This window comes from Delphinapterus leucas, chromosome 13 (genome assembly GCF_059928025.1).
Source record: "Delphinapterus leucas isolate spDelLeu-1000000601 "Yukka" chromosome 13, BTC_Dleu_Yukka2, whole genome shotgun sequence".
Lineage (NCBI taxonomy): Eukaryota > Metazoa > Chordata > Mammalia > Artiodactyla > Monodontidae > Delphinapterus > Delphinapterus leucas.
The window spans coordinates 41632743-41660512 of record NC_143141.1 but is presented as its reverse complement, the minus strand read 5'-3'; the positions used below and the strand labels follow the sequence as shown (position 1 = coordinate 41660512).

Here is a 27770-nt window from a genome sequence, read left to right as displayed (position 1 = left end):
GCAAGGTGGCATTTGAAGTTCAAATAGCTTAATTGAGTCTGAAGGGGGAAAGGTCATTTAATTGGTCTATTGAAATGTTAACAGAAACAGATATGCCATGGAAAAGACTTTAATGGCAGCAGTGTTGCTCTAATGTCTGTATTCACGTGCAAAATTGTTAATTAGGGCACTTTGTTAGTTCATTTGTTTTCATATTGATATGCTTAGTCCAATAGGAAAATCAATTTTATAGGAGAAATTTACATGACTAGCTAGAACCCTGAAATGCATGTTTATTTTTTATTCCCAAGAGAATACTATATACAGTAAAACTAAGTGCATTTTGAGTTGGAGACCTCTGCTTGTCTTCTGGATAGTAGAATGTCATCATCATTTTTCCATTTTCTTTCCTTGATAAAGTTAAAAAGTCCTATTTGAGCATCTGGATGTCTGAGTCTATGTGCACCTCTTCTTAACTGGATATTTCCAGAAACTAATGTCATTGTTATAAGGAAAAACTAAATAAGGAAGAAAACAGGAAGAAGTGGGGTGTGGGTGGTATTGCTAATTCCATCATTCTGGATGACATGTTTTGCTGGGTATCAGTGCTGATTGCATTAACTAGGGAAGACAGCTAAGAAAGAGTATTAAGATTTCCTTACTAAGATTTATATGATCCATTTTTTGTTAAGTGGAGATTTTATTATGAAGTTCTATTACTGAATCTTAGCCTTGTGCAGTCTATACATACATAGTGCAATTTGTACTATTCACTTTCAAAAGCATTTGTGGAGTAAGGAAGACTATAAGAATCAACTTTTGAACAAATTCCTAATATTACCTTATAATATTATAACAATTTGTTTTGTATAAATTAGTGCCACATAGTTATAACTGCTTGAAAATGTGAAGAATCTTAGAGATCATCTAGTCTAAAACCAGAGTAAAAGATTGGTACAGAGCTATTATTTTCTGACTCTCAGTCCAACATGTTTTCCTTCTCCTAAGCCATGCTGTTTGTTATACAGTTCATTTATTTAAGTAAATGTTTAGAGAAAAAAAATATAGATTGCTATAGTATACACACAGCTAAGTGAATCCCTAATTTGAATCTCCTAAATAAACTAAAAATTCATATTCTACTTACTTATCTCATGTAGAGTAAACCTTTTGTAGTTTAGACTCTGAACGCTAGAGAATGTAAAATATTCTCTATAGTAAAAATATATATTTTTAAAGATTCCTATAGGAAAAAAGTAACACAGTTTAATGTAGTAAATTGACACTGATTCTGTGATAATAAAATACATTTCTTAGGTTCCAATGGCTTTAGGTTTTGTAAAATAGATGACTGTATATTGTTAAAATATTGTTGGAAATAACTACATTAGTCTTGGGCCATGGACATCATAGGTTTATTGCAGTATGTTTAAAATCCTTAGTAATGATTCTATCTTGACTCTTTATCTTTCAAACTACATATGTACACAGCCCCTATTTAGCTTAGTAGAGTAATAAAAATTCGAGAACATTTCATTGTACCAGTATGCAAATGTATTTACATAGGAATAAGTCTAGGTTTCTTAAAGAGGGCAACGGAATTGAAAACTGAGGCCAACAAATAAATGAAAGTTTCTCTAAATCCATTGAATAATAGAGGCGGTGTTAAGGCTAACCATAGTGTTGAACTAAACAGAGGGATTACTCCTGGGTTTTGCATCAGTTGTTTTCTGCCGGGTGGCCTCACTTGTCAAAAAAAAAAAAAAAAAAAAGTTTAACGGGCAAACATTCACATAGGCACATTGAGAAAAGAAGTATGCTTAATTCCATCAAAGCTTTAAAAAAATCAATCATTAATTTATTCTAACTACAACTGTTGGTCATTTGTGAAAAGCATCTGGCCTTTAAGTCGTAGGAACCCAAACACAAGTACAATGTGAACACTTGTGAAGAGGCTTCAAATTTGGCATAATGTAAAAAAAGCTACATTAGCATGTGTGTATCTGTATCTAACTATACAACTGTGTTTGTTTACTCATAATGCTCTAACTCCATTTTTTTTTATGCTTTAAAAATCAAAATCATTCATTGGCAGCTTTAAAGAGTTCAGCTTTTTTACATGTCTTTTCATGGTTGTTTAAAAGGTGGTATTTCAGCAATCTTGGTATTACAAGTCAGAAATGGTTTCTAATGAAGTCTAAATTCAAGATAGACAATATATTTTTTAAATGGTTTTGGGAGAGACATACCCTATTTTCCATATGGCTAAGTAATTGTAAAGATATTTGTTTTAAAGCTGGACTTAGACACTCCTGACTGCTCTCTAATTTGATATAGCTTACTCCAAACAATTTTATTCAAGAAACTTTGGTAGGAGAATTCAGTGAAGTAGATAAATAATTTTTGTGGCTATACTCATATTGCAAAGTATAGAACTAATTCTGTCATTATTACTGTGGTAACATCCATTTTTTAAATAGTTTTAAAGCTAGCAGTAGAACAGCTCAATGTTGGGATATACTTAAATATTAAGCTATAAGTTACTCAAGTTTCATGTTCTAACAATATATAAATAGGCTTACACTATAACCACAAAATTATACATAGTTTTTTTTCTGTTTTTGTTTGTTTTAAGAATGATTTTTAAATTGTAGAAGAAGGCCTAAGAAAAGCCTAAAGGGGGGAAAATTAGAGCTTAAATTAGAAATAAAGAAATGTATCATTTTAATTACATGCTCTAATATAATATGAATAGTTAATATATAAAATCTACCCCCCATGACAACATATCACTTAGTCTAGTAGTTTCTTACTGTACAAAGGAAATAAAATGGAATATAACCAAATGCTATTCTGTCAGAGACTTCATATAGAAATGATCCATTCTCTTACTATTAACTATTTTTACCAGATTACTCATATACTATATTGCACTCATCACTGCTCTTTAGCTTCCCCTGGGTTTTTAATAATTAGAAATTAAGAAAAACTATGAACACTTCTCATAAATAAGGTTTGATTCTAAGCAAAATGACAACTAATAATAAAAAGCACATTTTTTATAATAGAAAATGTGGTTACTAATCTTTAGTTTAGACATTTAACTCAGTGTCATAAATATATTACTGTAACAAGATAACCGTGTTTCTAAAATATATATTGAAAATCTAAAAATTTCTATGCCATATGTAGAATTCATGTGTAAACTTTGTTTAACCCTCATTTCAGAGGCATTGATATCCAAAGTACTGTTAGGATACTAGAGATGAGAGGAAAATCACTTAAAACCGCTTGTGAAATATAATGTTTGAAATGGTTCTTTGAGAATGTGCAGATTATGCTTGCATAGGGACTCCTTCCAGCTCTCTGGGAAAATGAGCTGTTGACATTCTTTTGGGTCATCATCCAAGATAGGAGGGCAACCACAAGGATTTAGCAGATAAATTCATCCCCAAAGACCTTTATCCATTTCATTGCAACTTGGAAACATTCATGCTGAATAGTAGCATTAATGTAGCCCATTTAGCTCTTCAAAGTGAGCCTTATGTTTAAAAAAAAAAAAAAGGAAAAGAAAAGAAAAAGAAGACGATGAAGAAAATCAAATGACTAGGGTAATAACTTATTTAATTCTTCTAAGGGGTATTCTTTATTTACATAAATTCTAAAACATAAACCACTTTTTTTTCCTCTATACTATTTTCAAAAGTAGAATTAAAGTCTATTATAGTAAGCAGTAAGGTTTTGAATTTTAACTAACTTTATCAGTCCTGCGGGTTGTTGTTAGTTGTTTACGACAAAGAGCAGAAAATAAATTAATGTTTTAATGTTGTGGTCTGAAATGAATGACATTTTGAAAAGATTGAAAATTATGTCCTTCAGATTCTTATTCTGACTTTTTGTGGACTTTATGATTCAGGCAAAAGAGAAAGACAAAGCTGTGATAAATGTATTGAGGCTGTGCACTAAGATTCACACACATGTCCTTTCTTATAAATGGTGAAAAAAAAAAAAACTTTTTGACTCAGACTGGAATGATACTATATAGGGCTGAATGTGCAGGAAAGGTTCCCACAATGCATTGTGCAAACCTAGGGCTAACAAATACCCTGCTGCTTTGAAACCCCCCCAAAAGACAAAAGCACAATGAAATAGAAAGCTTACCACCGGTAGCTTTCAAAACGACAAACTAGGCAAACTATACATCTCCACCACTCCAATTTTGTCAGAATGCTAATGAGCTTGCTCTGATCTTTACTCAGCTTCCCGTGTTTTCTACATCTTCAAGGACCACATGGCGCTAGCAAAATAAAGACAACTAAATGAGAATTTCGAATGCTTTTTGTGTTAGGACTTGGTGCTTTTCAGTGGACGCACTCGTTGAATATTCTCAACTTAAAAGAGTACAACAGGGGGTTGGGTATGAACTTTTTAACAGGAGGAAATTTGTACAAAAGTAAATTAGTGAGATGAGGAAAATATGAGAAAAATTTCTGATTAATTTCCACTCCATAATATCAATGACACCTTCAGCCCCACTCATACTCTTCTAACAAGAGATGCTGATAAAAGATGAATGATTCTGTGTTGTTCACAGTGAATGTTTAGTGGTTTTTTAATAGCAGCATTCTACATAAAAGGCACCAGGAAGTACTCTGCATTAGCAGTTGAGATCAGTAGTTAATAGGATGTGTCTTTTAGCTTTTGTCACAAGATTATTAGAAAGGATGGGTTTCTGTTCTCATCAGTGCATAGTTTGGAGTGCCTGTTGAGTACAAGTGCTAAAATACATGTTTCTCAGTATTGTTTCACATATAAAGCAAAAAGCCTTTTAATGCTACACCTTTTTCCTTTTTTACCAGGTGATTTTGTTATTGATCTCTAATCTGCCCCTTTAGCTGTATTAAATGCTTGAAGTGTTCTGCTTTTCACTCTAGCCTTGATGCTAACTATTTGTGTCTATAAATTCATTAACATTAAAACAGGGTCTATATAGACCATTTGATTCTATGATTTAGAAAGTGACAGATAGTGTAGTTTTTATGGTTTAGAGTATGGATAACAACATAAAGTTAAGATTGCCTCAGTGAATACTGTGAAAATGTCTTCTTTGATTAAAAAACATTTTATGATAGTTAAATTATGTATTTGTAAGGAACATATTTTTCACCAGCTCTATCTCTTTTTTCTAGCAGTCACTGTACACTTACTAGGAGATTGGGAGTAGTCAACTCTATCCCTCACCATACCCATATCTAGAAAGGGAAAATGAAAACCAAAACTGGGTATATTTTTATATGTAAAGACATCTGAACTTAGAGTTAAACTGATTCTATACAGCTAATAAATAACCAGGGAAGGAAGGAAAATAAGTTTAATACAGTAACACTTTTCAGGTTTTGTGTAGAGAAAATTTTTGGCAACTTTTCTCACATTTAACACATGTATTTCTGATATTTCCATATACTATTCTTTAAATTTTCTCTTATCCTGAAAAATCATATTTTTGTACATTGAATTTTGTTCATATGGCTTAAGACATTGTAATTTATTCACACTTATAACAAAATGAAAGGAGGGAACCCTACAGTAATAGGAATAACTTGGACAATCATAGTTGATAAAGTCGGCAAAAAATAGAAACTATCTTCTAAATAAAATGGAAGTTTTAGAAGTTTTTTTATATCTGGTTATTCTATATCCTCTATCATTTAGTATGATATGTCTGTGCTTCTTACAAGTATGGATAGGAAATAGTATCCATGTAATAAAATGTCTTCATTATGTAGAGATTCTTTTTTAATAGCTATAGTATATCTATTTTCATATAAGTTACAATGAGAAAAGAGGCCATGTCATTAAAAATATACGTTAAACTAAGTGAGATATCTATTTTGGCACTTTACTTACAAAACTAAAAAAAAATTAACTGTAGATTTCTCATTAAAGAAATTTTTTTCTGTCACCATATGACATACCATGGTGAAATAGAAAATGAAGTTTTTAGTTTATTAAAGTAGAGTGTTTCCATTTGACTTCTACAGACATAAAATATGAAATAGACAAGATTATAATACTGTCTCTGCAAAGGAACTTTCATAAGTAAAAACAAATTAAGTGAATTTGGTGCTGTAAAGTAAATAAAATGATCTCTAAGGTTCCAAGATAGTATAGACTTAGCTATTGTTCCCTGCTAAGATAATTATAAATGAAAATTCATAAGGAATTAAATTTGTGTCATTATCAAGAAGCCAGTAAAAAAAAAAAAAAATTAACATTTTATGTCTGAAAATTTTGTACAAAGTGACTGTTTAACACAATTTCCAAAGGCAATGAGCCACATCCTTTGATAGACTCTAAGAGTTGATAGAATCCATTCCTTTTTGGAAGTAAAATGCTAACATACTTTTGGTAAATGTGGTGTCTGTTTTGTGTGTCTGTGTGTTTTTAGCTGTGTCAAGATTTTAGTTACTTTATCTCACCTAACTCCAAGAATATGAAATAATATAAAATCACTTTCTAATTGCAAGAAATAGTACAGTTTCATGAAATTATATTCTAATCCAATACTCAGAAAAATAAAAAGCATTAAAAAAATATGTCTAAGGATTGATTCTGTCACATCCTTGATTAGCAGAGTCATAGCCAGGTGGAAGAACAGTGAGCCAAGGCCCAGTTCTCCAAGGTCTCCATGTGAACCTTCTCTCTGGTACTTCTGTCCATTAAGTACTGAAGCCCATCTGTCCTCCATTGCTGTAGCATAACTACAGGAGAGGCTTTTCTTCCAAGCTTAATCCTCAGCATACCTTCACCTGAAAACATTAGGCTTAGCCCTCCCAGTGGTGAGTTGGAACTCTGGCTGGGAGAATGATAGCCAGAATCCCATTCTACTGTGCTATATGCATTCCTGCTTACTAGCCCAGCTTCAGAGCTATGAGCCTCAGTTCCCACTTTCATAGAATGAAGATGCTACAGCTTGAAACATAAAAACTGAGGGAAAGAGCCTACTTTAATTCCCATAAAGGGTGAAATTCATTTATCCTTTTACGTCTTGTGATTTTCATTCATTCAACAAATATTTTTTGAGCCTTGTTATGCCTAAGGCACTATACACTGAGTGTTAAAACTTAACCCTGGTTAGTGAATATAATTAGTTCAAATGTTCTCACACTGAGTCAGAGTTGATGTGGTGTGGCAGCTAAGAGAATTGTGAGAATTAGGTACCTTATATCAATCATTTTTACAGTGCCTGGTACATATACAGAGTTCAGTAAATGTCAGCTATTATTATTTATATGATCCCTTTAATACTTAAATTTGCCGAGGTCTCCTTTGAAATAAAAAATACCAAAAGATGAAAAACACTAATATATTAGGAATATCACCATCAAACACTAAATGAAATATTTATAATAAGTTAATATTGTTCTTTTTGCACATTTATGCATTTTATTTATTACTATGTATTACATATACTGGGATAGTCCTTTGATTATTGAAAATGATCAATAATGAATAAAATACAGTGTGAAGAAAATAGTAAAGTTTGTTTTAAAAGGAGACTTTAAATTTTAAGGTGCTTACACTATTTTTGCTCTTTTCTTTTTTAATACCCTCTGTTTTAACAATTGGTAACATTCCTAAATTCTTTTCTTTCTATAGTTTTTTCCTTCTGTAGTTACAAGAAAAATTAAAACTGTTGTCCTACTTTCAGAATTTCTTTACTCTCACAATTTGTTCAGCTAATTCAAACATCCTTCATAACTGTTTCTATCTGCATTTCATTATTCCTATTATTTAAAGATGGAAAAAATATAAATTATATTTAGAAGTAGTAGCACACAACTGTTGTTGGATCATTCTAGTTCACGCAATAGATATTGGATCATAGATTTTCTGATTTTTTTTTTTTTTGCCACACCGCTTGGCATGTGGGATCTTAGTTCCCTGGCCAGGAATCTAACTGCACCCCCTGCATTGGAAGGGTGGAGTCTTAACCACTGGACTGCCAGGGAAGTCCATGGATCATAGGATTTCTAGAAAGGAATCTCTGATTCAGAATGTAAAGAACCCGCTGCAGTTCTCATTTCTAACATTTGTGTCTTCTCTCCTTGGCACGCACTGTATGTCCCAGCTTTTTACTACATAGTCTGAAGGTGACTTTTTCATCTGCTGACTCATGTTTGTTCATTTATCGAGAGGAACAAATGTATATAATATCTACTGGTGATATTTAGATAGTATTTTCTACTTCTAGAAATTTTGAATTAGAAATATAAAATATATTTTTTGAACCTAAAGAATTATCACATCACCATAATTTTCAATTTGGAACATGTCTATTGCCTAAAGTGAGGTACATCCTTATTCTAGACTGCAATAAAATTTTTTAACACTTAAAAAAGTAGAAATTCCAGGAAAATGTGTTTTTCTCAGCAACTATCTATGAAACAAAATTTAGGCATTTGAACTGATTTGGCAGCAACATGTTTTTCTTCTGAATGTGAAATTAAATTTGTGTAATGTCATGCCAATGCTAAAATAACATCTTATACATGGAATATCATCATTTCTTTAAAAAAAAACAAAACTCGGTGACTTATTTGTGAAAGGGCTAAGACATTGGTTCTCAAACTTTTATCTGCCTTAAAAAAACACCTGAGGAGTTTGTTTAAAATACAGATTCCCAGGCCCCACCTAACTGATTCTGATTCAGTGGATCTGTGGTGGAGCCCATATTCTAGGCAATTCTAATACAGGTGATCCACAGATCACATTTTGAGAAACGAGGGGCTAAGATATGCTAAACTCAGTGTTACAAGTGCTAAAGGAAGTAACATAACATAGAGATTCAAGAGCATAGACTGAAAATCAGCAAGATGCCAGCTAGAGTCTGGGTGGTCTTGGACAAGTTACTTATCCTTTCTGAGCCCCTATTTCCTCTGTTAATTTTTTTAAAGGCTGATGAAACCTATTTCAGAAGGTTATTGGGAGTCTAAAATATATTGCTACAGATACAGATAAAATTTGTATACGAGTACTTAGCACAGAGCCTGGCAGAGGCTTAGTGCTCAATATGAAAGTAGCTGCCATCAGTCATAGTAGTGGTTTTGTTATTTATTATTGTTTCTACCTTTACTTTAAAATTTTCCTTTGCTTCTAAGTAATATGATTATCCCTCTTTCTCTTATAACTCTTCTCTTCCCTCAAAACATACACTCATGCGTGCATGTGCATGCTGTCTCTCCCAAGAAATGCCTGAAGAACTGGTTTGGCAATTTGTCATAAGACTGGAAAGTTGTTGGGCTTTTAATTTTGGGGGAGGGGGGCATTAATCCTTGTCTTATTTATAAAAACTAACAGATAAATGTTTCTGTGAACATTTTCACAGCTAAATAAATAACTAGGAGAGAGCCTTAGGAATTTTGCTAGCCCCCCAACCCATATAAGTTTCATTGAATTGATATACTAGTTATATAGTTTTGTGAGGTACGTACAGATATAAACAACTTAAGCACTGTATCTGAGAAATTTATTTTAGGGCATCCATGTAAGAACCAACTTTGCAAATGTATGTTCTGCTCTTCTGCTTCATCTTGATGCTATCCTAAGAAGCTTAACCAAGATTTCATAATTTGATTTAACTAAGTATGACAATAGAGATGGATAAGCATATGTGAATTGCCTCCCCTGTCCAGAGTGAAAATAAAGGTAGTTTATGGAAGGATGTAAGCTCTGCTCCAACACTTTTCTCCCAGTCTTTCCAGATGGAAACATTTTTCTCAGAAAACACAGATGTTCATGTACAGAGACAACTGGGTACACACTGGTTCTTACTAAGTCTCCTCATCTTTGGGACAGAACTGTCTAATTGAACAGCAGTGAACCTAACTTTTATTGTTGTACAGATTTCCCAAAGTTCTGCTTTCAAATCATCGTTCATTCCATTGTAGAGACATTTCCAGTTCTTCTTCTAGTGGATTGTAAATTATTATGTCTTTTTTTTTTTTTTTTTAGCTTTCAGTTATGCTTTTAACATTCTTCATAGGCCTCTAGGTGCATCACATAAGAAAACTAAACATATAGTCATTGCATCTGTTCCCTGTTCCCACATGTCACTTCTAAGCTGGAATGTGAAAGGCATTCATCCACTCAGAGGAACTATTTCCTCAGGAAAAGTTTACAGTAGAAATTAAGGAAAAACCATTGAGCTGATATCTGTTTTTAAAATTAAATTAGATATTTTTAAATGCTTAACATTACTGATTAATTTGTAATGCTTATCGCTGAATAGTTTTTTCTGTAAAGGTTTTTTGTTTTTGTTTTAATGGGAGGATTTGGATGAATATTGTAGAGGGAGGAAGATTAATCAAAATTGTGTGATTATTTTTATAGCTACATAGCCTGAAAGGATAAAGTTTGGGACAAATATTTTTATATAAACAGTTATTTTCCTGACAGAGTACAATGGACTTTACCACCAAAATAAGATTATATGAATTCATTTTCTCCCTTGTTTTTATACTGATGACATTGAGTGGGAGATGATACGTGAATTCACAGTACACAGAATTATGAACATCCGACTTGTGAGTGTCCTCTGCATTTACTGACTGGTTTTACACTTTACCAACCCAAAGCCACCCAACCCTAGTCCCCCAGTGCCAGTTCACTCTGAATTGATAGCACCACTTGGTGGCCAAAGCTAGGAGTTGAGTAAAGTGCCAACATTTCTTCCCCACCAGCATATTATCCTCCATTAGACATTTCTGAGCTGGCCTTGGTCATAGCTATATCTGTTATTCTCTCAAGGGATCTAGCTCTTTAAGGAAAGTTCAAAATGTAAGTCAGTATACTACCCAAAGCAATCTACAGATTCAATGCAATCCCTATCAAATTACCAATGGCATTTTTCACAGAACTAGAACAAGAAATTTTACAATTTGTATGGAAACAAAAAAGACCCCGAATAGCCAAAGCAATCTTGAGAAAGAAAAACGGAACTGGAGGAATCAGGTTCCCTGACTTCAGGCTATACTACAAAGCTACAGTAATCAAGACAGTATGGCACTGGCACAAAAACAGAAATATAGATCAATGGAACAGGATAGAAAGCCCAGTGATAAACCCATGCACATATGGTCACCTTATCTTTGACAAAGGAGGCAAGAGTATACAATGGAGAAAAGACAGCCTTTTCAATAAGTGGTGTTGGGAAAACTGGACAGCTACATGTGAAAGAATGAAATTAGAACACTTCCTAACACCATACACAAAAATAAACTCAAAATGGATTAAAGACCTAAATGTAAGGCCAGACACTATAAAACTCTTGGAGGAAAACATAGGCAGAACACTCTATGACATAAATCACAGTAAGATCCTTTTTGACCCACCTCCTAGAGTAATGGAAATAAAAACATAAACAAAAAAATGGGACCTAATGAAACTTTAAAGCTTTTGCACAGCAAAGGAAACCATAAACAAAACGAAAAGGCAACCCTCAGAATGGGAGAAAATATTTGCAAATGAAGCAACTGACAAAGGATTAATCTCCAAAATATACAAGCTGCTCATGCAGCTCAATATCAAAAAAACAAACAACCCAATCCAAAAATGGGCAGAAGACCTAAATAGACATTTCTCCAAAGAAGACATACAGTTTGCCAACAAACACATGAAAAGTTGCTCAACATCACTAATCATTAGAGAAGTGCAAATCAAAACCACAATGAGGTATCATCTCACACCGGTCAGAATGACCATCATCAAAAAATCTACAAACAATAAATGCTGGAGAGGGTGTGGAGAAAAGGGAACCATCTTGCGCTGTTGGTGGGAATGTAAATTGATACAGCCACTATGGAGAACAGTATGGAGGTTCCTTAGAAAACTAAAAATAGAACTACCTTATGACCCAGCAGTCCCACTCCTGGGCATATACCCTGAGAAAACCATAATTCAAAGAGTCATGTACCACAACATTCACCTCAGCACTATTTACAATAGCCAGGACATGGAAGCAACCTAAGTGTCCATTGACAGATGAATGGATAAAGAAGATGTGGCACATACATACAATGGAATACTACTCAGCCATAAAAAGGAATGAAATTGAGCTATTTGTAGTGAGGTGGATGGACCTAGAGTCTGTCATACACAGTGAAGTAAGTCAGAAAGAGAAAAACATGTGTATGCTAACACATGTATATGGAATCTTAAAAAAAATAAAATAAAAGGTTCTGATGAACCTAGGGGCAGGACAGGAATAAAGATGCAGATGTAGAGAATGGACTTGAGGACATGGGGAGGGGGAAGGGTAAGCTGGGACGAAGTGAGACAGTAGCATTGACATATACACACTACCAAATGTAAAATAGATAGCTAGTGGGAAGCAGCTGCATAGTGCAGGGAGATCAACTTGGTGCTTTGTGACCACCTAGAGGGGTGGGATAGGGAGGGTGGGAGGGAGGGGATATGAAGATATATGTATACATATAGCTGATTCACTTTGTTATACAGCAGAAACTAACACAACATTGTAAAGCAGTTATACTCCAATAAAGATGTTTAAAAAAAAGATGCAGATGTAGAGAACGGATTTGAGGACACAGGGAGGAGGGGGAAGCTGGGACGAAGTGAGAATAACACTGCCATATATACACTACCAAATGTAAAGTGGATGGCTAGTGGGAAGCTGCAGCGTAGCACAGGGAGATCAGCTTGATACTTTGTGATGACCTAAAGGGGTGAGTTTAGGGAGGATGGGAGGGAGGCTCAAGAGGGAGGGTATATGGGGATATATGTATACATACAGCTGGTTCACTTTGTTGTACAGTAGAAACTAACACAACATTGTAAAGCAATTATACTCCAATAAAGATGTAGAAAAATAAAAATAAAAATGTAAGTCAAAGATGATACTTAGGCTGGTATTATTTTTTTAATTAAAAATGAGTTTTTATAAATTTCATTGATTTAAAAAATAGAAATAGTTTTTTGTATGGAGGGTATGAATAACCTACCACAGAAATAAATTATTAAAATAGTCAAAAATATTTTAATTTCTCATGAGGATAAAATGAAAGGGAGCCAAAAATTTTTAACTTTTAATACTATTTGTTTTGACTCATGTGCCTATTTTGAATCTAAGTAAAAGGTTAAAGAAAGTTATACTGAACATTGCAAAACTGTCACCATAGACTAGGTAGCAATTTTGCTGAATTCTGAAATATATAATATTAACAGGAACATCATGAGGACTAAATAGATTTGGAGTTGACCATGACTTTGGGTAGGAATGTAGATTGTGTTTTATTTTATTTTTTTTAAGATTTATTATTTATTTATTTAATTTATTTTTTTGTTGCAATGGGTCTTAGTTGCAGCATACGGGATCTTTGTTGAGGCTTGCAGGATCTTTTGTTGTGGTGTGTGGGCTTCTCTCTAGTTGTGGCATGTGGGTTTTCTCTTCTCTAGTTGTGGTGCACAGGCTCCAGGGCACTTGGGCTCTGTAGTTGTGGTGCGCAGGTTCCAGAGTGCTGGGCTCTGTAGTTTGCGGCACTCGGTCTCTAGTTGAGGCACTCAAGCTCAGCAGTTGTGGCACATGGGCTTAGTTGCCCCGCGGCATTTGGGATCTTAGTTCCCTGACCAGGGATCGAACCTGCGTTCCCTGCATTGGCAGGCGGATTCTTTACCACTGGACCACCAGCGAAGTCCCCTGCTCTGACCTTTTTTAAGTGAGCTGTAGCTTTGAAGAAAAGGGAGAGGATATACAACACAACAGAAGGACATGTAACTAACTGCTGGAGCTTGGCTCATACGACTTATGCCAGAATCTGAGAGTAGGTATTGGGGAGCATGATGTTCTTCAGTCAAAAGGTTATCTAAAAATTTATATCATGATAAAGGGCAAATTGAACATGTCCTGGGAATTAAGTTGAGGAGAAATCTGAAAATTATTTTTGGTAATTCTAGAGATTCTGAGAGTCACATTAGATTTTTATTTTCTCTGAATTTCTGACTGAAGGAACTGCTATTAGCAAGAGAACCTTTGGAATAGACTTCACAGTACATGTGTAACCTTGGAAAGGAGACTGTCTCCTGGAGGGTTTGCATTCTAGTAGCTCTTGTAAGAGAAGAAAAATGGGTAATGGGTAGTTGCTGGGCTTCCATACTTAAGAGGAATGAAAAATATGAAATGATGGTAGGATGTATTTTGGTTGATTGGTCCAGTAAAGTAGATATGTAAAGATATTAGAAATGTCATGCTCAATGGCACTAACATCTTAAAACTTGCACCAAGTTGCCCAGTATGTTTACTTCTGTGAGTAGGCCTATCTGGTGCTTGCACAGGCAGTCAGAAAAACTGTGAGACCCTGCCATGAGGAGTCACCATGCCTTACTCCCATCAGTAATCCTAGGAATCAGACAGCAGGGAGGATCCTGAAGCTTGAAGAATGTGGATCTGTACTGTTGTGTGTGTGTGTGCATGTGTATGTGCGTGTGTGTGTGTGTGTGTATTGTATATATAAGTGTGTGTGTGTGTAGAAACAGAGAGAATATAGCAACCACCATTATACTACTTAAAGCATTTATTATACGCCAGGCACTATTCTAAGTACTTTACATACATTAACTCACTTAATCTTCACAAGACCCTATGAAATAGTTTTATTATCTTCACTTTACAAATAAGGAAACTGAGGCGTAGGGAGATTAAGTAATTTACCCAAATTGCCACAGCTTTTAAAGAGCAGAGGTGGAACTTGAATGCACCCTGATAATATCATGGTAGGCAGAGTATTTTTATTTTTAAACATCTTTATTGGAGTATAATTGTTTTACAATGTTGTGTTAGTTTCTGCTGTATAGCAAAGTGAATCAGCTATATGTATACATATATCCCCATATCCCCTCCCTCTTGCATCTCCCTCCCACCCTCCCTATCCCACCCCTCTAGGTGGTCACAAAGCACTGAGCTGATCTCCCTGTGCTATGCGGCTGCTTCCCAGTAGCTATGTATTTTACATTTGGTAGTGTATATATGTCAATGCCACACTCTCACTTCATCCCAATTTACCCTCCCCCCTCCCCGTGTCCTCAAGTCCATTCAGGCAGAGTATTCTTGTTTGGCCATTTTCATTGAAGGATGCCTCAAATGCTCAAATGGAATCAGCGTAGCTTGTAGTTGCCCAAGAATTAGACAAGTATCCCTGGAATCCCCCGTTTCTTGAAGACATCATACACCAACCTATAATTCAAGGATCACATAGACATATCTGCATAGGAAGAAAGGCTGACTCCTCTTGACACTCCTTGATGTACTGCTCTGAGATCATTGTTAAGTCTCAGTGACCTACACGGGAAGAGTAAACAAAATCACCTCTGCTAATGGATGAACTTGTTTGTTTATCAGAGGTCGGAAGGTTTGCTTTCTGTTTTGGGGTTTTGTTTTGCTTTGTTTTTTCTGCTTTGCTCATCAGAGCCATTATGAAGGCTTTGTCAGGTTGGCCTGAATTCTAAATAAAGGGCCCATTCTGGTAAGACTGGTTACCTATGAGTGTCAAGTAGGATGGCTAAGAATGGTGGTTCACAAGACAGACTGCCTGGATTTGAGGCCTAGTTCTTCCACTAACTATTATTTTAGGTAAGTTATATAACCTCATTAAATATTTGATGTTATTATCATAATCATCATTATTGTTATTCCCAGTCTATGAGAAAGTTATTGGTTATCAGTCATCTGGTGAGGGAGATATATGACATAGAGCATCTTTGAGACACTCTTTCCAAGACTTCAGGAAGCAGCACTGTGGACGCAAGTCCATCATGAATGTCTCTGTGTCCTGGTGAAGAGAATGGCTCTACTGGGAAGGTTAAGGGGCATTGGATGAGGTAGTATAATGCTGAAACTCACGCTAGTCACCTGGCCTGGTCTTGAAAAGCAACATTCGTTATATTTGATTTAAAATGTTGTGTAATTGTTGAAGCTGTGTGCAAGTTAAAAGACTGCTGGAGATGGCTCTGCAGTGTCCTGCTTTCATTAGGCTTCTCTGTTTAGAGAATGAATGTGGCCGCAGGCTATGAGGGGATAGGCCTAATTCCCTTCAGCTCTCCCTCACTGAGTAAAGATTTTTAAAAAGGTACATAAGGAAGGATATATCGCAGTGTTGCCTGGTTATCTGAACCCCCAAGCATGATCAAACAAGGTGTAGGGAGGAAGAGGAAGTTACTGTGTGTGTAGCGCACTGGGGGTTGGGGGTTGAACTCATCCCTTACTGGAAACTGGAGGCTCTGGGGACACCCTGCTATGATTTTTTTAGGACATTTAAAGACTTTAAGCAGCACAGGGTTACCTAAAAGAGTAGCTGATTGAAACTCTTTATTAGAAGCCTATTTGGAGCATATCTGCCTGGTTTGTCCTTCTGTATTTTAAAAATTACATATATTTTCCACACTTTCAACAAAATCAAATCTCATTCTCACCTGGCATTTAGTAAATCATCTTTTTTATCTATATTGCCAACTTCATAAGCCGATTTAATGATGCTCTGCTTTTAACATCAAAATCTCTCTATAAAAATGATGAAAACTTACTATCTCGGTGAAGCTTTTTTGCTTTATAAATATTTGGTTTTTCTTGTTGAGGGCCTTCTCTTCTTAAAATTATATCAATTTGTACTTCAAATTGTCTTTTTTTTCTTTATTTTGATAACTGGTAAACTTTTAGATGTGTTCTATTAGTCTATAATTTTCAATCTTAAAATTTACCTCTTTCATTTTTGGATATTAAGTAGTATTTCATGATCTACTTTGTTCTTCAATCTCTAAAACCCATTGCAAATAACTAGACTGTCATTACCTGGAGCACAGCCACATTATTGTGTCACCATAGCTATGGCTGTCTTTTGTATGCAGCTGTGACACTGCTGACCCAAAAGGGCATTCACTTTGTTTTTCCAGCTTCAAAGATGAGTTTGTGCTTATTCACCCACATTTTTCACCTATCTTGCTTATGACCAATGACATACTAATTATACTAACTGTAGACTTTGTTATCACTAATGAAGATTTAAAATATAATTTGTGTCCAAGGAATTGTTTAGAAATTTATCCTCACTCAGCTGTCCCTGATTATGTGTCTGTCTCCACACTAGACGGATAAGCCCTTTTGAGGGCACCGACCACATCTTGGTCATCTTTCTATCTCCAGTTCTTGGCTCAGTGCCGCATGTGCCATTATCACCCTCTTCATGATCGTCATCATAGCTAGCATTTTTAGTTGTGGGCACTGTGCTAAGGACTTTACACAGATTTTCTCATTTAATTCCTCCATCAACCATATGAGGTAAGTAATATGATTATACTTACAGAGAAGGAGAAACTGATGTTTAGAGAGGTTAATTGGTCTAAGATCAAAGGGTTCAGTCAGTTTTTTTTAACTGAACTGGAAGAAAGCCATTTGAGATGCAGATTCAATGTTCATCTTATTTGCATCGTATTCCAAACGACAGACCTAACCAGCCATAGAAACTATAGATGGTATACAGTTATAAATTATGCTTGGCCCTACCAGAATTTATAGTCTTATCTGCAGGAGTTTCTCAGAATTAATGTAAGTAAACATTCATAAAGGTAGTCCTTAATTTATATGAGGTCTTTATTCTAAAGTTCATTTCTGAGTCAGTTGTTTTTCCATAAAGTACTTAAATTACGGATTGAGTTCCCAGACCACCACATAAAAAACTGTGTGCCCAAATGACTTTAAAAAAGATAAACCCCTGTTCTCCCAATGAGAAGATCTCCCCCAGAAATTTTGACCTTCTTGAATATATAAAACTTTAGTAATATCTCTTGTAACATTTAATTTATCTATATATATGTACTTAAAATCACATCTTGGGCTTCCCTGGTGGCGCAGTGGTTGAGAGTTTGCCTGCCGATGCAGGGGACACGGGTTCGTGCCCCGGTCCAGGAAGATCCCACATGCCGCGGAGCGGCTAGGCCCGTGAGCCATGGCTGCTGGGCCTGTGCATCTGGAGCATGTTGCTCCGCAGCGGGAGAGGCCACAACAGTGAGAGGCCCACGTACCGCCAAAAAAAAAAAAAAAAAAAAAAATCACATCTAGAAATATTGTTTCTCTCCACTCCCACTTTTCCAGAAATAATTTTATTCAACTGTTAATGCTCATCTTTAACATTAATATCTCTGTCACTTCTAGGGCCACTCTTTAAAGTCATTTCCATGACATGACTGCAAGAAGGCTCTAGGAGAGGGAGGGGGTAGAGAAGAGTCTGCCAGGTGCAGGCCAAACAAAGGGGGCTTCAAGAAAGGGGAGAACTGGCAGGGGAAGCTATCCATCTGTAAGTGTGGCTCACAATTCAAGTTTTCCCCTTATTGGAGGATGCCCAGTTGATCCTCCAAGTAGACATTAGTGTGTTTGGTTGAATAATGCATATAAAAGTGACTCACTGTATTTTATCCCATTTTACAAAGTATGTTAAATGCAACTTGAAAAATAAATACAGTTTCAGAGTTCTGAGTGTTTTGACTCCAGCCAAATATCTATCTGTCAACAGTCAAAATAGTCATACATTACCTGAAATGTGGGTCATATTAATACTTTTAAAGGCTAAGAGCACTGAAAAGTTATGGAAGCAACTCCATCCCACATGTAATTTTTTAAATATACTAGACTGTAAGTAAATACAAAGAATTTTATTCGTTGTGAATTTTCTGATGATGATTACTTTCATACTTTTTAGTTTATTTTTGTACTATATTAAGTTTGTGCTTAATTTACCTTTTGAGAAATTAAGCACTGACCTTTGGCATAAAAAGTCTGTTCAGACTCTATTAAGAAGTTGGCACAAGAAGATTGCTGTTAATTTCTGGCCTTTAGAAATAGCATTTTCTTTTGTATAAGTCTAAGGAGGAAGAGCTTTGGTGAAGTTGTCTATACCTCCTCCTGCATAGGTATGTCCATAGAAGTCTGTCAGAATTTATCTGTAGAGAGATGTTGCCCTGAATCTCTCCCCACATTCTGTTTTACTAAATGGGTAAATAAAAGATGTGTTTATTTTGAGAGAATGGGTTAGTTTTTATTTTACTTCAACAAAAGGAGACAGGATTTTCCCCCAAAGTTCATATACTTAATACTATAACAAATATATCATGCTGACCAAACAGTATTTTTTTTTTTTTTGCGGTATGTGGGCCTCTCACTGCTGTGGCCTCTCCCGTTGCGGAGCACAGGCTCTGGACGCGCAGGCTCAACGGCCATGGCTCACGGGCCCAGGCGCTCCACGGCATGTGGGATCTTCCCAGACCGGGGCACGAACCCGTGTCCCCTGCATCAGCAGGCGGACTCTCAACCCCTGCGCCACCAGGGAAGCCCTGACCAAATAGTTTTAAGACAATTGCTGAAGACATCAATAAGGATTATGAGATTCTTCATTTACATTGATTGCTATTAGAGGATTTTCTTAGTGTAGAAACATTTATCAACTGTTTGCTCATATAGTAAAATTTGTTTTCATAATAAAGCTCTATTTCCTAAGCTTAAAATATTTTCTAAAACTGGAGCACTGGAGTCCTGTAACGATGTTGGCTTTGGAGTTCATGTGTCCATGACCCTATATAACTGCAGTAAATTAATCTTTCTCATCCATTAAGTAAATCTACCAGAATTCACCTCCTGTGTTATTAAAATATGTTTGTCCAGTATCAGTTAGTTGGATACCTTCATGTGTATCTCTATTTTAATATACTAAATCTTTCAGAGGTTATCATATACGTGTAATCATACCATAGGGACAATTTGTAATGGCAGCTTTGTTGTTTTTATGTTTGGTTTGTGTTTGCTACGTTGTGTCCTTTAAGGGCCATATGTGATCACTAGTCAGCCATCTCCACTATGGAGCTATGGCAAGATTTCAGCATTATATAATGTTTTCATAGTAGAAAATCTTGAATTTGTGTATATGTTTCAACAGTGCCTTCATCTCTGTGTTTTCTTTGTTTCCCATTGAATTCCTCTTCTTTTCAGCTAAAATTGTATTGTTCCTTATTTTGCATTTATATAATGCACTGGGCTTCCCTGGTGGCGCAGTGGTTGAGAGTCCACCTGCCGATGCAGGGGACACGGGTTCGTGCCCCAGTCCGGGAAGATCCCACATGCCATGGAGCGGCTGGGCCCATGAGCCATGGCCGCTGGGCCTGCGCGTCCGGAGCCTGTGCTCCACAACGGGAGAGGCCACAGCAGTGAGAGGCCCGCGTACCGCAAAAAAAAAAAAAGAATGCACTGTCTGAAAATATATCTTTCTAAACGGACAATAAGCTTATGGTGAAAGATTAATGAGGAAAGGTTAACTAGTAGACAGTTTTTGAAAATATAACTCATAATTTCAGGTTTTTAACATCACTTTCCTCTTGTTCATTTTAAAATTTACATTGAAAATGCTGCTTTGGAAAAAACAAATGAAAACTACATACATGTTCCTGGGTGAAGAAATGAATTCTTAAGTTAAATTTTAACTTTAAATCATTTTGGAAGGGAGGAGATGGAATATAAAGGCAGTTGTCAACCAACATTTATTAAGTATTTATACTACATGTAGTGCTATATTATGCTGCTTTGTGTTAAGTGGTTTTTGTTAACTATGTGATAGGAAGAATGATTTGAAGTCATATTTACATATTACTTTTCCTGCTGTTTTCATTACTCTTCATTATTTAATAGTTTTTATAAATCATACTCGGCTATAATAATTGATTAAAAGATAAAACTGGCAATAAGAGATTGTGATGTCAGAAAGACGTTACATTCCACAAGGCAAAATAACAAAACAGAATTCTTTAAGGAAACAAAGTAGAAAAAAACATTACCAGAGACTGTATTAGTCAATACTTTAAAATGTTAAGGTGATGTTTTTATTGGTAGTATATTTATAATAAACATGAGGCACTCTGTTTTAAAATATAGTTTAACAACCCTGCCATGCTTTCACATTTTAGTCACTGTGTACTGAACTGTAGTGTTTTGTCATTTTTTAAATTTCAAAATGGTCTTCAATAATATAGGTTTTGAACTTTTCAGTTCATGAAACTGAAAAAAATTTAAAGTATCAGTATTGACTCTAAGGTGATAAAATTGTAGTTGTGATTACAAATTAAAGATAATTTTGAAAGAGAGGTAGTTAACTAGGTGAGTTTAAACAAGATAAAATGATTTATGGCCATTTTATAAAATAATGACAATCTTCATTTTAAGCTACAATGTAAAGTGCTTTATTCTGAGATTATGTATTGTGTCAGAAGCTAAAACTGCCTTTTTTCTAACAGTGCCAGAATACAACCTCTTTTTCTTTTTGCACTAACAAGACTGCTTTACCACCACAGCCCACTCTAAGTAATTAAATCAATCCTTTGTACTTACCGTATTCTCCTCTAGTGACGGTACTAGATCTGATTATATGCTTCATGCATATTCAAAGTACCGCACTGACAGCTCTTTAATGAGCTCTTACTTAATCAGTATGAACAATGTTCATCTTGTTCTTTTTTTCCTCATGCATTAGAGCTAGGAATAGTTGGGAAAAATGAAACATCCAGCATTCATTTGAAAAATATATTGTACTTTGAAAAGTGTCTAAGCTGAGGAAGTTGCATTCTGCCCTTTAAAAGTCTGATGGACAAATTGGATTACTAGTATTGGATTAAATAACAAATGGTTAGAGGAGAAATGAGAAAAGCTCACTGTGATCACAGGCTTTAATATTTTTTGTTACTTATAAAGCTAAAGGGGTCTTTAACCAGTTATTAAAGTCAGGATTAATTTGTAATGGTTCAACTTACTGGCTTTTAAAAGCTTTTTAAATTAAAAAAATTTTAAATCCCTAAAAACAATGGTGTAATGATGTATTAGAAGAAAATTTAATTTTTTTTTTACTAGGCTAAGTATAGATTTCCATCACTGTGTACTATCTCAGATAAGGAGTTAGTGATACAGAATTGATTTAACCTCAAATATGTTTTTTTCAGTTAATTTATATAATCTATGTAGCACTGAATAATATGTCTTTAAATATTTCTTATTGTTTGGCTTATTCCCTTTTTAAACATGAGACTCTTCTCATTTCCTAACAGTTAGGGGAGGTGGATCTTTTACTCTTATGTAGAAATCATAGGCATGAGTTAAACTGAAAATAACACAGTACCACATCAATATTGTTATTCTCAAGGAAGCAGTCTTCCATTGAAGAAAATGATGCTAATTTAAAAATAGGCTAGTTGCTTCTAGTCTTATTGCCTGAAAGCCTCAATTACAGGTTAGGTTAAACTCAAAACAAAGTTTTAATATGTGTATATTTTTAGAAACCACTTAGGTTATGAATGCAAGAATTAAGTCTTTAATCAGAAAACAAAATATCATAAAAACTGCACCTATTAATATTGCACACATGTGTCATTTCAGTGATCAAAAAGGCCTTCACCAGGGTACAATTGGCCTTTTTCCAAATTGCAAGCTTTTTCTCAGCTTTTTCTTTTTACTCTTTCTTCTTTTGTTGCTACCCAGGGATTTGTGCCTATCGCAGCCTATATCACATGACCAGTGTCAAGACATCACATGGTCCAAAGTGAATACAAAACCAGCTACCCTAAAAGAGAGATTAAAAATGCTGTAAAACAATAAAGACCTTTGTTCATACTCAAAGAATCTATTCCTAGATCTGCTTCATACCATAAAGTTTAACAGACTTTAATGAAAGCACATATCCTCTCACTATTTTCCCTAATAATGAACAACAGATATCTATTTTACAGGGATGCTCAGAAATACATGTTTAATCTTTTGCACACAGATCAGCTCTTTATTTTAGATTTTCATTCTAAAGATTTTTTCAAATTTCTGTTAATGTGGAAACAGGTAAATAAATTATGGTTCATCCATAATTTATGCAAGTATTAAAAAAGAATGAAGTAGATCTTCAAACAGCATGACAACAACAAGTCACAGGGTCCTTATGTTAAAGAAACCTGTATGTGTCCAGATAAGGTATATACCTGTATGTGATAGACATAGCTACGTATGTGGTCTGGAAGAAGATACGCTAAACTGCAATAGTACTTCTGGAGAAGGGAGGTGGATGGGGGAATTGGAGAGGGTGGGGGTGGTGAAAGAGGCCTTGACTTTTTACTCAATTATACCTCTGTATTGTTTGAATATTTTTTAATGGACTGGTAGTGTGTTTGAAAGTTAAAAGAAAATATCTCACTTAAGAAGAAAATGAAACTTAGGAAATTGACTAGGCTATTTAGTCTTCGCCTGGGATATTTAATTTTTTAGTAGATATTTAAGTTAACCCTATGAATCTATCTAGAAGTTGGACTGAAGTATTAAATAATGGTCTAGCAAAACAATAAACCAATCATGGGCGAAATTCAGAAAAAAAAAGTCAAAGAATTGTAAATTTGACTAGATACAATTTGAAGGGAGAGGAAGGAAGAGGGTTGGGGAATTAATATTTTTCTTGAGTATGATTGTGGCCTACTTCTGCATGAACAATACCAAATATATGCTATATGTTATAATCCTTGACATACTGGCCTTTTGAGGGGAGGGGTGGTACAGATGATGGAATGGATATTAGGGAAAATGAATTTTAAATGTACAATCAGTAAATTTATAATCTAAAATTTTAAATCATCTCCCTGTGCAAATGTTTTCTCATTTACTGAACATTATTATGTTCATCATGTTTTTTCACAGATAGTTCTAAGTATTTTTGTAGCCTGGTCATTTACAATGTATTTTAAATAATTTGCAAGTGTTTACCCTGTTAGGGATGATGAGTTCTGGAATGGTATATGTATGTATACCTTTAGTTTGCTTTGGGGGAGGAAAATAAGAAAAAAAGCAAGTTGTTACAGGTGGAAGCTCTCACAAAATCTATTGACTTCTCTGACATTACTGGTAGTCTTATAATTCTCATAATGATTTTTAATGTGGTTTTAATTAATTTATTTATTTTTATCATGACTGTATGTCTGTCAGCACCATGAGTTCCTCACTGAAACATAATAACAAGTCAGCCTCTGGGGAGGATTTAAAAGTTGGAACACTTTTTTTTTTTTTAACTGTACTTAGTATTAGTATTGTACTTAGTATGATCTGTAAATATGTTCGGGGGACTGAAATATACAAGGTGAATAATAGCAGCTTTGGAGATTGGCTTATGAATTTTTAAATATTGATTCCTTTTTTCAGGCCTCGGACTTTAATCTGATGTTGTTATAAACAGTTTAACTTGTACTGTTGGGATAGCTAAAATATGTTTCGTGTTAAAAAGAAAAAAAACAAAACACTTGTGCTGAACTACTATTTGGCTTGCAAATGTCAACAGAATAAGAAATATCTCTTCCTAAATTATAGGAAGGAACACAGAAGAAGAAGAAGCTATGATGCAGGAGTGGTTTATGTTAGTTAATAAGAAAAACGCCTTAATAAGGAGAATGAACCAGCTCTCTCTCCTGTAAGTACTTATGACTTTGCTTGTTTTTCCTACAACATTGATGAATCTTAGGCTTTCCATCCTTGTCTTTTTTGGGGGTTTCATACTTATTAGGCTTAATGTTTTTTCTTTCCTTAGAGATTATGTTTTATATAAAAATAAAATTAAAAATAGTATATAACCAATTTTTACCTTAAGAGTAAGAATTTTAGAGTGTTAGATACTGAAAAAATGTATTTATTATATAGAAAGCCAAGTAATATAAACAATTTTTGTGTTTAAGAAGTCACTTGTGCACAAAAAGGATGTTTGGTTTATATTTAGTGGGAAAAGAAATAAAATTGAAGTTTATTTAACATCAAATTTTCAGTTAAAAATTAAAATGTCTTAATAAGGACAAAACTAACTTTATATTCTACAAATGATGTTACCCTAAATTTTGGGAAAAAAGATTAATAATTTACACAGAAGTGACCTTTTTATGATTGCAAGAATTACAGTAAAATGGAGACTAGACCAAATGTCAGCATTTTCAGTCTTTAGCATTTAGTTCACATAGGACTTAATGCTTGTTCCTTTTTCTCACTAACAACGTTCTTATATTATGCCACCTAGTGTGGGAAGAAGCAGGCTTACATGTTTTATTTTAGTGAAAACCTCTATTTTTGTCATTTCTGCCATGCCTGAACTTGATAAAGGAGTTATGAAGAAGTGCAGAACTTAACTAATCTTGCCTTTTTAATTGTCTCTATATTAAATTTTCACTGGTGGTACTTTCATGTTTCTTGTACTCTTTTCACACGGAGTTCTAGACAAAAAAGTGTTTCTTGCGAATTATGAAAAATATTCTACAAAATAACCTTATACCTGGCACTTAATACAAGAAGCATTGAAGATTGAGGCTACTTATCCACAGATTAAAATATACTTCTGTGCAATTCAAAATTGAAGGAGAAAAATAATAGCACTATTAAATATTCAACCTGAGGAAGGTTTTAGGTTTGTGTATCATTTGTTTTGAGTGGCTTAAAGTTAAAGAGAACAGTCAGTTATGAGTCCTAAAATCAATGTAACCTAAAGGTTCTTTTAAGTGTTTAATGATTTAGTAATTAGCATATTGATGAACTTTTGCAACTTGCCTAGGGAAAAAGAACATGATTTAGAACGACGATATGAGCTGCTGAATCGGGAATTGCGGGCAATGCTAGCCATTGAAGGTAAGAGATGCCATGGCCGAATGAGGTGTTTGAGGTGTCAGTTGTCAAAGAGATTTAAAGAGTGTAATACACTTCTGGTCTCACTAGGTGTGGTCTGACTAAGGACCTACAGGAATTGCAAATAAATGCCTTAGAGTTAGAAACCAATAGTCATGTAAAACCTAAGGACCCTAATTCAGATCATCGTTATGCTTGCTGTTAAACATAAAATTGTCTTAACTTCTGTCTGTAAGCTTAAATGTCCATTAAATGGAAAATATAACTAGTTAAATGATTTCATTACATTTTACTATGTGCAAGTTAAAGAGGTTTGAGAAAGATCTATCATTTTGATTTTTCACATTCATACTCTAAATTTTACCTTAATATTTAATTGATGTCAACACAAATATGTAACTGTCCAGTCTGCTATAGTTCTTAAGATTCCAGCTCCTATTAAGTGAGTAATCAGGCAAAGATTCCGGCATATGAGATAAATGCAACACTTTCACACTTTATATAAAGCTTTTAAATGAATTACATATATAGTAATCCTAAGCATGGTTCATAATATCAATAAACATCAGCTAGCTTAACTATGGCATTTACTATATATGCTTATTTTTTAAAAATTCTTACTATTTTAGAATGCTGTTCTCCTTATACCTCTTAGTTGAAAATGTCTTATCGTTCAAAGATGTCCACTTAAAAGCTAATCCTTTGGGCTCTGTAAAATGGACCTTTTGTCTAAGCAATGCAAATTGATTTTCCTATTCTGTATGGACCTCTTAACACATGCATTGACTGTCCATTGTAATTTCTTTCTTCACCTGATAAGGTACCTGATCCATAAGAAGTCAATTCTAATTAGTTCAGAAACTGGGAATTTAAGTTTGTAAGAGAAAGCCAAATGAAACCATATGTTTTAAAATATTTTAATTAAAATTGTTAGTAAATAAAATACATGCTGTTTATCTAAATAGTATCTTATACATTTATAGAAGTTTTATTCTTACTTTTATATTCCTAATCTCATTTGATAAATATGACTAACAACATTTGTATATCCTAATTTATAAATTAGATTTACTTTATTTAAAAGGCTTTCAGATAGCTAATTTCCTTCAAGTGGCTATCAAATTATATCACTAATAATGACTATAAAATTTGTCAAAATTATTTAAGAAGTTCTGTGAAACTTGCCACTGAATAAAATGCACAAATATACTAAATGGTATTTTTCCTCTTGCTATAATTTTTGTAGTCATGGTATAGTCTTAAAAGAGATTGGAAAGCTAAATAGTCATTTGAAAAGTAGGTATAGCAAATACTATTTATATGGTATATATATATGTATAATATAAAATGTGTTTGTATATAGTATGTATAACTCATTATACAATTTATTCTTTATAGATTAATTATATATTATGCTCAATACAGAGTATTACAGTGTTTAAAAATTTACTTTCTCATGTATAGTAAGTTAAATCATCCCTAAGATACAGCTTGATACAATACAGTTGACTTTTAAGGCAGATATTGCTTCTATCCCAAAACCAGTATTATTACCAAATAGTACCATCTTTAAAGGAGGGCCATAAGATATATAAAACATCCCAGTTTCATTGGCCATCCTATCCCTATATAATAGACCTACAGTCTTAAATAATCTAACATTTTTCTGCCTGCTCCCCTTGTACACATGGAAGAGCAGTAGAAAGTAATATTTTTGAAGAAGAGAAAAAAAATTAATGTTTTTCTTTTCATACACCTTTAATACAATTGTTAATTTTTTGTGGTTTTGTTCTGTTTTATTTTTTAATTAATACTATTGTCCCATGTGTGATTGTGCCTTAAATCTCTCAGCCAGTTTCTGTTGCTGGTTGAGGGGGAAAAGAGACTTGAGGAAAGAAGCAGCCTGTTGAATACAAATAAAGACACTTTCTCAGAGAGAGGCCTGTCCCATTAGCCTGGGCAATATGTGGCCTGGGCTGTCCTAGAGAGATACTGAGCATCGTGATCATCAGTTCTTTGAAGACAGTATCCTCTCAGCCAGCCCTTAGAATGGACACACATTCAG

The 27770-nt window shown here is 34.4% G+C and overlaps 1 protein-coding gene across 3 annotated transcripts in view; it reads left to right on the top strand.

Annotated features, from left to right (window-relative positions):
* EHBP1 (EH domain binding protein 1) overlaps positions 1–27770 on the top strand; it is a 460296-nt gene that overhangs the window by 425812 nt on the left and 6714 nt on the right. For all 3 annotated transcript variants that reach the window (XM_089922339.1, XM_089922338.1, XM_022597318.3), the window contains 2 exons: positions 24413–24512; positions 25635–25708. In XM_089922339.1, the coding sequence (XP_089778465.1) occupies positions 24413–24512; positions 25635–25708 (174 nt within the window). The remainder of the gene's footprint in view (positions 1–24412; positions 24513–25634; positions 25709–27770) is intronic.